Source organism: Brachionichthys hirsutus, chromosome 9 (genome assembly GCF_040956055.1).
Source record: "Brachionichthys hirsutus isolate HB-005 chromosome 9, CSIRO-AGI_Bhir_v1, whole genome shotgun sequence".
NCBI lineage: Eukaryota > Metazoa > Chordata > Actinopteri > Lophiiformes > Brachionichthyidae > Brachionichthys > Brachionichthys hirsutus.
In genome coordinates this window covers 9,723,307-9,733,403 of record NC_090905.1, presented here as the reverse complement: position 1 = coordinate 9,733,403, position 10,097 = coordinate 9,723,307, and the positions used below count along the sequence as shown (strand labels likewise).

The window sequence follows — 10,097 nt, the reverse complement described above, 5'->3', positions numbered from 1 at the left end:
CGTGTGTACGAATAAGAAGCTGAAACGTGACTGTGCTTCAGCCAGTGGTGCCGCTGCCAAGGTCTGGCTTCCTGTGCACATTCCGCACCTTCCCGCCTTTGTTATCGTTGGCCCGGTTTGGGGGGTCTTGCAGAACGCTTGATGCTTCTTCACTCCTCACGGCCTGCAGGGCCTGAGAAACTGGTTAGATGCGGTTGGTAGATCATGCCATTGCAGCTTTTCCAATGTTTTCTGCAGCATCGTTCTATGGATGATAATGTCAGTCTGTCCGCCAGAGGTAGCAAAAATGCAAAAGTGCAAAAGTGCACGCTCTCTTTAATCACCCAGAAGCACAACAAAAATAATCTGGATCACGAGGTGAGAAGGGCCACTATAAGCTTTTAAGTTAAACAAAAGTGTATGCTTCCAATGAGGATTGATTCACATTAGTCTCAGCTGACGTGTGTTTACAGCTAAATAAGTAATTTGGCATGAAACAAATAGAGGTGCACATAATATTTGACAATAATTCTAAAGTGTTTTTTTCTCTCTCTCTCTCTTCATTATCTATTTTTAAAAGCTGCAATATATTGACATTTGCTTCTCTCAATCTGATTTCTAAACGTCACCTTTATTCTCAACAACATAATGAACCAAGAACAGGGTGATGGATTTAACAACGTGAAACATAGCGTGAACACGTAACTGCAGAACTCACAGTCTGGTTTCTGTGAACCAAGGTGGAGCTGTTTGTTACATCCATTCGTTATTCAACGCAGCAGAGCACAGATATTTGAATTTACCATCCATGTGGTCGCAAAATTATATTTGCAACGCATCGTCACGGAAATCTGTCAGCGTGCACAGATCTTGGGTCCCAACAAATATCTTCCAGGAATTGCCTTGTAAATTCATGGAACTGCAGAGAGGTAAAAAAAAAAAAAATTACAAAAAATGACTGTCTGCTCCATGTCTGTATTAAATAGTTCAAAATGAGAATGTTTATTTCAGGCATCTTGTATCCCATGACTCTGTCCAAACAATGGACTCTGTGATCTATAGCTGTGAGCTTTTCTGCAGAAACAAGTTTCTCCAGAGGCCCCTCTCTCTTAATCTCACCTCATTCTTTGCCTCATCCATTCAGTTCAGTGAAACATGTTTCCTCCCCAACAATCAATAGCTGTCCCGTAAAAACAAAACTTCAACATCGTAAAGCCGGAGCTGCTTTTTCTCTCTGCGACGTTGAAGGCTGAAAATGCCTCTGCTGACATATTTATTAGATAACCGGTAGCCGAAATCCCAGCGCGGTGATGACGGTGGTGCTGAGGACAGCGCCCTCAAAGGCAGCAGGTTGCTCCAAACCCCGCCCCCTTCCCTGCCATTTGCCGTCTGTCATCCTCGGAGGATCGGCAGGTAACAGCTTTGACGCGTCTGTTGTCTGTTTTGGATCGACAGCGAGGTATTTTACGCATTGAAATAGATAAATGTGAATAAGAATAGCGGCTGTTTCTGGTGCGCCTCGTTCCTGCGGCTGCGGACTTGATGCGGTGTTTTTGCATTGATCACGGTTTCAATATGGATTCCGATTTATTTATTTGTTGTTTTTAGTTGTTTTCGCTTTCATGCGCAGGCGTTTTGTTTATTATCAGCAGGCTATACATGGATGCTCCGCAGTGCGCCGCAGTGATCAACCGTGATCATGTAACGCTGCATGGAGGAGGCGGCTACTCTCAGATCGATCAGCTTTGATCATGTGATTTCAGACGATGCGCCGCGTTAATGTGTAGAAAGTGAGACCTGGATTTTGTTTGGAGTCGTGCGTGGATCAGGCCCCACGAAGGTTTACATTGCTCTTATTTACTAATGTGGTGCAGACTTAAAATAATTAGCAGATTAAATTAAATTAATTTTTAAGCAGGTGAATCCTCTCTCTCGGTCTTTGTAGTGTGGCTTTCATGTCCCATTCATGTGTAAATGATGTGGATATCATCGATGCCACAAGGGAAACGAAGGCAACGCTTTGGCTTCTCTGATTATTATATTGCCTGTTTTGCATATTATACCTCCTAGAGAAGAACAATTAATCAATGCAGAAAATAATCTGCAGATCAATGATTGATTGAATTAAACATGCATTTGTCTCTGACTAATTAGATCAAGTGTGAGACGCAAGTTCCTCCTTTACCCCCCTCTGTGTCTTTAACGGGGAGCTGTGGTTTGGCAGAAATATAATGAGGTATTAATGTTTAACAGATAATGTCTGCTTCAGAGACCTGCAAGCACTCACATGTTCCTCTCCTCTCCTCTCCTCTCCTCTCCTCTCCTCTCCTCTCCTCTCCTCAGGATGGAGTCCCTGGTAAATGAGTGGCTACTTCATGAGGGCTTTTGGCTTCCTCCTGGTATACACTGGAAGGACATCGAGATGGACGAGGACGGGGGACGTTTTCCTCTACCCAGGGATCTCGTCTACACCTTGCCACTGGCCTTTGCCTTTATAGCCATTAGATGTGTCTTTGAGAGGTGAGACACACCTGCCTGTGGTTATCATCTGTGGCACATTCTTTGCACGTTTCTAGTATCTGTGTTGGGCTACTTGTTTGACCTAAAGTATTTATTGTTGATTGAATTAGCAAACAGTTCAGCATGAGTTTGCTGTGAGCAGATAAAGTGAAACCAAATGTTAGAACACATTATTTGCATGACCTGGCTTCCTCTTTTGCCTGCTGTTTTACTCAGCAGCCTGTGTTGAGGACATTGGATAATGATGTTGTAGTAATAATGATTATATACTATTATATATGATTTTCTTTACATGTGCATAAAGTACTCATTGCAAAAATGGTCTCTGCCAACTGTTGAAGCCATATACTGAACGCCGGGTGCTCAGGTTGGAAAATGTAAATGTTAAATCCCCAGTAGGGCTTATTATGGGCTGCAGCTGAAGCAGCTAGAGACTTCAATGTGTTTGTGCAGCAGGAGGTTAATTTCATCTTTTGCAGCAGGACAGGACAGAATTTAAGGCTACAAATAAATGTATGCTTGGCAGAAAAGTACATTATTATTAGCTTATTTTTCCAGCTCAAATAGACTTGATGAAAAAAGATGTATGTATAATTATTTGTTATACATTTTCGTTGCACCCTTAACTAAATTTCTGCACCAGTGTATCGCTGAAGTATGATGTCATTTTATAGCCCTCTAATGGATCAGTGAGATTATTAGATTATTTAATTGACCTTAGATATGTTTTTTAAGTATCAGACATTGCATTTTGTTAGGTTTGTTACCCTGTTTGGACTTTCCATGTGGGTAAATATGAATTAGTAGATTGATTCGTGAATCGTTCGTGAACAGCTCGTTTTGCAGGCAGCAGGAGGCCACTTGAACCTGCTTTGACTTGTTGTTAGATCAGTCACTTTATTTTTCATAAAGCCTTATTTGCATCTGTGGTGAGATTACCAGCAGAAGAGAAGTCAGCAGCATATGCTGCGGACCAGCATGCACCTGTGAGCGCTAATGGTGCACTATTCAGGATTTGTTTACAGCTGCCAGTCAGCCGGGAGGGCTAATGGTTTGACTTCATGTCATTCGACAGCTGCTTCACGTGTGTGTGTATGTGTGTGTGTGTGTGTGTGTGTGTGTGTGTGTGTGTGTGTGTGTGATCTCTTCAGGATGATAAACTCTGAGCTAGAGTCACACATACGAGTATCCATACGCACACAAACAAATTTATCAAAATGTAATCTTGGGTGTTTCTCACATGTTTTTAATTCTTCTCCATCTATCGCTCTTTCTCCCACACTCACACACGGAGATCAAATATCTCTTCATGCCTTGTCAGATAATGACAATGTCTGTCTGGTTAAAAGTCACCTCACACCCATGGGTGTGGCACACTGCCATACTATCCTGTAGTGCGATCACATTGGCCAGCTGCTGTCTCCTCCCATCGATCCCACTATCTTTAATAGTCCAGGGCTTTTTTGCATTATTTGAAGTCAAGGTGAAAAAGCACCTGTTTCTTTCCTGTCCTGCTCTCTGTCCTCTTAGGCTCATTGCTGTCCCACTGAGTCAACATCTAGGTGTGAAGGACCAGATTCGTATTCGAGCACCTTGCAATCCAAAGCTGGAGATGTTCTACGCTCACAATAGACGGCATCCATCACAAGTTTGTGTCATCCTGTTGTGCCTCGGCATTCAGTCTCTCTCCCCTACTTCTGTTGGAGTTCCCTCCCCATTTTGTTAATCTGGATTGCTTTCAAGCATTTACGGCCGGTCTTTTGTAGTCTAGCTAGCTCTAAGTATAAAGTCATGGCCCTTATGCAGAGTAAAGGAGGAATATAACTTGAAACTAAAAACGGCACTTCGGTTTGATTTCCAGAGATAAAAATAAGACAAAAAAAAGGCAGGTAATCATGCCAATTTATTTATTTATGTGCTTATTCAACCATGACAGTGCATGTAAATAAATAATGTTATAAATGTGCCTATTTTCCATCTGAATTAATTTCCAGGATTATCTGAATGAGGTACAAGGATGTGGAGTAAAAAAAGAAAGAGAAAACCAAAAAGAATCCCACTGAAGACATCATGAAATGAAACTGTAAAATCTTGCTTTCTCTAAAACCCTCAAACTGTTATTATGCTGTTGCTCCCTGTAATTATCATGTTTTACCTTAATGCGAATAAAAAAACCTTAGTTAACCCTTTTCTCTAAAAATAGGTTAACGTAGTTATCGTATAATTGTCACAGAAATGCATTCAACAGGTACAGAAAAGTTGGTTTGCATATAAAAGATCATTCCTCTAGATGTTTCTGTTTGAACAAGTATTGTCCTGCATGATATGGCTAGACTTAGAGTGTCTGATCATGTGCCCATGTCCATGCTTCCGTTTTGTCTGTGACCTACTTATTTGTCAAACATGCATACATTTATTCCACGTGAATATTTGCTTGTGTGTCTGCATGCAGGGTGAGGTGGTGAGCTTAGAGAAGCAGTGCGGACTCTCTCAAAAGAAAATCCAGACTTGGTTCAGACACAGGCGAAACCAGGACCGACCCACCAACACCAAAAAGTTCTGCGAGGCCTCGTGAGTTTTGATTTGTTCAAACACTGTTTTGTACGTTTGTATGTTAAAGGCAAAGTGCACCAATCCAATTTACTGATGTAACTTTGTCTCCTATAAAGGCTGCTGTTTAAGTGCTTAAAGTGTATTTATCTTACACGTGTATTTATTTTGTGGCTTATTCCGAATACGGAATAACAAGCACATTCAACATTTTGCAGAAGAAACCTGTCATGTGCAGTTATTCTGTATAACATGCCCCTTTCAACGCGGTGGCACAGCGGGTTGTGCTGTTGTCTCACAGCAAGATTCCTGGATTCAAATCCTCCAGGAACCTTTTTTTGTGTAGAGTTTGCATGTTTCCTCTTGTCTGCGCGGGTTCCCTCCAGGTTGTCACAAGTACCATGCACTACAGGTGAACTGGTGACTCTAAATCGCTCCCAGGCATGAATGGGAATGAGCGCTTGTTTGTCTTTCATGTGGCCCTTTAAACTGCCCTCCTGTCCAGCGCGTAACCCGCATTCCCCCCAGCCCTAAACTCCAATCTGTCCCTGATAAAAGTTTACTATTGTAGCCTCTAACGACGGATGGTGTTTATTTCTGTCTGTGCAGCTGGCGTTTTGTCTTCTACTTCATCGCGTTCACCGCAGGGCTCGGCTCTTTAATTAATGTAAGTCTGTTAGTCACATTTGTTCTTTTAGAATATAAGGAGGCCTTAATTACAGGTACAATATTTAGGGTGATGTCAGAAGCGTGACTCTGCTGATGTTTGTTTTGATCTGCCAGGCTCCGTGGTTTTGGGATCATAAAGAGTTTTGGAGGGGGTACCCCAAACAGGTGAGCAGGAAATCATCTTAAATCAAAGTCTTGGCGTGTTGGTTGAATCTGTCAGACGGTATTTCAAAGAGAAGCTCGAGCAGGTAAATCACCCTCTTAAGGTGATGTTGTGATCGTTTTCAGAGCTGACTGGGCAGCTTCTTTTACTTTTGATAGAACAGATCGTGGATCATTGTCCTGAAATGATTATAGAATTGGGCATCAGGTTTTAGAATTGATTAATTCATCAAGTATGTGCCAGGAATTTTATTCTTCCATCTTATTAAAAGGTCATTTTCTTTATTTTATAAAATTGTAAATGGAATATTTTTGGCTGTGGAGTATTGAGCCAACGAAACAAGACATGTAAGCATCACTTTGAATTATCAGTGGGAATTTTTTGCTGATGAAATTTTGACCTGAAAAGTAAAGTGAAATGTATTTTCACACCTAATATAATAATCAACCGTGTCTTGTGTCAGAGTCCTGTGGACTTTCACTGCTTTGTTTGATTCCCCCCCCCCCCCCCAAAATAAAATAAAAATAAAACACTTCTCCTTTGTATGTTCTTTCAGAGAATTTCAAGCCATTTTACATGGCCATTAAGAACTAAACACATGTTTGACTTGCTGTTTTTGTCTTCTTCTCCTTCTGCAGCCACTGGCTGATGCTCATCGCTGGTATTACATCGTGGAAATGGGCTTCTATGTTTCGCTGCTGCTGTGCGTCTCTGTGGACATCAAGCGAAAAGTGAGCAGGAGCCACACACACCACATTTTTAAGGAACACATTTAAACTACTTGCTGCAGTTGTCTTTGGCAATTTCCTAAATTCTTTAAAAATGACATCCACGATGGTGGATTGTGTGAGTTTCCAAGTTGCTGGTCAAAAACGTTCTAGCTTCAAACACAATAAATCTGTCCAGACAGCTCATAAATCCACCATCCCAACAACAGATCTGATGAAGGGTTGGCTTTACTACTATGCATCTTCCTCATACTGTGTGGTCTTTGGGTTTATATTTGTGTTCCAGGATTTCAAGGAGCAGGTGATTCATCACATTGCCACCATAATCCTCATGGGCTTCTCCTACTGTGCCAATTTTGTGAGGGTTGGCACTTTGGTGATGCTGGTGCATGACTCCTCTGACTTCCTTCTTGAGGTAATATACCAAAGCTCAATTTCACAATAAGTCAGAGCATTTCCTGATACTGATACAAAGGATATACGCAATCCAGTATTCCATTGTGTCAAACTTTGAATGACTTATTCCGTTCACATGGTTTGAAATGGCTAAAAATATTGAACAAAGGTCAAAGAGATCTTGACTGTGAATGCAGCCATTGTGCAGAGGTTTTTCTTTCCTTAACACTGTACAACTTCTGCAGTGTGAACTGAGCTGTCATCATGGTAAAACATTTAAAGTAATACAGTCAGCATGACAACGTGCCACTGGTCTATTTTTATATGAGACTGAATTAAATGGTTGCGATATTTTAACAACATTCAGGCTCAGACTGAGATCACATTCTGACAGATGAGGGAATATGTAGATGACTCAGTGTTGTCTGCAATAAGGTACAATTATGTATACTACATGTATAGTCAGTCAGTAACTGTCTTCAAATTTGCTTTTTCAAAGGGTAACATTAATGTTTTGTTGTTGTAAATTAGTGACCCTGTTATATTTAATTACAGATTATAAATCTTGTCTTGTGAAAACATAGTGAACATTATAACAGTTCTTATCTGTCTTGCTATTTCATAATTACATTTCATGGTTCCTGGATTTGAAACATATTCCCCACCAAAGGGGCTGTTTAAGGTTACCCATATTTCCTTTCCATTTGTTTTAGTCTTTTTTTTTCTGATAACTCACTGGCACTGTTTCCTCTAAAAGTCTGCCAAGTTGTTTCACTATGCTGGTTGGACGAGGACTTGCGACTCACTGTTTGTCATCTTTGCTCTGGTCTTCCTGGTGACAAGGCTGGTCGTGTTACCTAGCAGGTAAACCTTCTTTTTTGTTGTTGACAGTTGGCCTCAGTTCTCTATCATGACAATAATGCAAGTTAGGCTTCACTCAGATGTATTAATGTTTTGCTTTATTAATGTGTGTGTGTATGTGTTGTTGAAAATGTCAGTGATGTACTTGCATTCATGTTTTTTTGGATTTCCTCCTTTCTCTCTCTTCCACCAACCTGGTTTATCATCCCTGCAATCAAAATACTAAAACTACTACTACTACTAATACTACTGCTGCTACTACCACTGCTATTATTATTATCTCTTACAAAAGTACAATAATGATTTCTTTTTTTATTACAACAATAACAATATATTTATTTTATGGTTGCCCTTCAAAAGATTTAAGGCTACTTAGGTCCATAACATCCATCAAAAGAAACATACAATAAAATGAAATGTTCAGTCAAGAAATTAAATAAATATCAACCATTTATTGGAAAACATACTAAATCAAACTGGAAGGATACAAAAATAATGAAAAGGTTGTGCTTAAGTTTAAGGTTATGTTTAGGGTAGCTTTATAGATGTTGAATTCACCAGACGGTCCAGTTGTTGATGAATGTTTTGATCTTCAAGAATTCAGGAACGCGTTACATTGAGCAGGGCAGTAGAAGTGAAGGGGGGGGAGCATCTGGTGGCTGGAGAACGTTATTAACTGTAGAAAATGAACTTTTAGCGTTATCTCCAATAGAAGATAATGTGTGCATAATAAGCAGAATTATCTTTGGAACGAGCATCGTTATGAAAAGTAAGTGACTTTTATGCATTCCCTTTTTAACTCTCATCCCAGTGAATATAGCGAATGCAAAAACGTACTGCCTCACTGTGTTTGCCTTCCAGAGTGCTCTATTCAACCCTGGTGGGGTGTCTGCAGTTCTTCAAGCCCTTCGGAAGTTATTATCTCTTCAATGCGCTGCTTTTGGTGCTGCAAGCTCTGCACATCTTCTGGGCTTATCTCATCCTGCGGATGGTCTACAAGTTTGTGTTTCGGGGGAAGGTAAATCAGTTGCAAAAGAAAAGGGAAGGACAACAAGTGTATTTATTTCAGCACCAAAATTTTACGTTTTTTTATTTTTTTTTATGAATAGGTCGAGCGTGATGAACGTAGTGATGAGGAGAGTGAAGTCGATGATGACGAGGAAGATGAAGAACTGGAGGAAGATGGGGAGGAGTGTAGCTGGAAGCAAAGAAACGGTGCAATCAACTCCAAACTGGCTTCGCTTGCTGACAACTGTGTCCTGAACAACCTGACCAACCAGAGGAATATTAACTGCAGACTTCCCAAAGCCAGATAATGAGCCGCCTCCCTCAACATCTGCTAGGCTCAATGAAATACATTTTATTTTTCCTCCTATCTATTGAAGATCAACTAGCTGCATATGATACATGCATGTTGTCTACGAGGTCCACTGATGATTTCACATCAGCGTAAGTCTGCTTCCTACTCATCCTTAAAGACTGAGAGAATATTGTAAATCTTCACACCCATTGGGAGATAAGAAAATAACATACTTTGGAAAACATCTGCAAAACAAAAAGACGGTTCCTCCGCAGCAGATCACATGATGGTTTTATGTGGATTTTAAATACTGTTTATTTTCTATGTACTATGGGCTATTTGTAAGTACATTAGCATAGACATACCAGAACTGTGCTGTAAAACATTCTTTCTTTTAACAAAAGAAATTACTTCTCTGTTTACAAACTAAAACTGTTCTAGTCTTGTATGTCATATAATGTGTTTTAAACAAAACTATCTAAATTATAATCGAATAAAAATTTACTCACACGATTTGAATCAACATCCTCGGCATAAAAATACATGGATATATACATGGATTTCTTTTTTACCATACATAAAAAAATATTAATTATCTAACATCAGAACAGATTTTTTATTTTTTATTTTAAGTAATGCACACAGATGTTGAACATTTACAAAACAGCTAAAGATATCATGTGGTGTCTTTATTTCAAATTGTGTGCAGAATGGAAATGTTATGGGAGGAGTCGACTAGGGAAGATGAGGCTCTATTTTTCTCCGGCAGGATTTGAATTTAACAGATAATTTGATCTCGTTCCACATAAAGGTACAGCTCCCCCTGGTGAAAAATGAGCGCCTCCTTTATAGAGAATTGACTCTCAACATCTGACCGAATGATAAAATGAACTCATTAAATGTTCTGCTCCTATTTGGGATTTTTTTCTTT

The 10,097-nt window shown here is 40.0% G+C and overlaps 1 protein-coding gene across 1 annotated transcript; it reads left to right on the top strand.

The window, feature by feature from the left end:
• The first annotated feature begins 2,293 nt into the window (after window positions 1-2,293).
• On the top strand, window positions 2,294-9,182 carry cers4a (ceramide synthase 4a). Its single transcript, XM_068743320.1, has 10 exons — window positions 2,294-2,499; window positions 4,030-4,147; window positions 4,952-5,070; window positions 5,659-5,716; window positions 5,833-5,883; window positions 6,520-6,612; window positions 6,896-7,024; window positions 7,763-7,869; window positions 8,728-8,884; window positions 8,976-9,182. Exons 1-10 carry the CDS (start codon window positions 2,324-2,326, stop codon window positions 9,180-9,182), a joined length of 1,215 nt encoding a protein of 404 aa, XP_068599421.1. The 5' UTR covers window positions 2,294-2,323.
• The last annotated feature ends 915 nt before the right edge of the window (window positions 9,183-10,097 follow it).

What these genes read in the sequence shown, in the direction of transcription:
- cers4a (XM_068743320.1), top strand. Translation starts at nt 2,324, where the DNA reads ATGGAGTCCCTGGTAAATGAGTGGCTACTTCATGAGGGCTTTTGGCTT. An exon ending in GGCTCGGCTCTTTAATTAAT is followed by an intron (nt 5,717 to 5,832) that starts GTAAGTCTGTTA and finishes TTGATCTGCCAG; the next exon opens with GCTCCGTGGTTTTGGGATCA. An exon ending in AGTTTGTGTTTCGGGGGAAG is followed by an intron (nt 8,885 to 8,975) that starts GTAAATCAGTTG and finishes TTTTATGAATAG; the next exon opens with GTCGAGCGTGATGAACGTAG.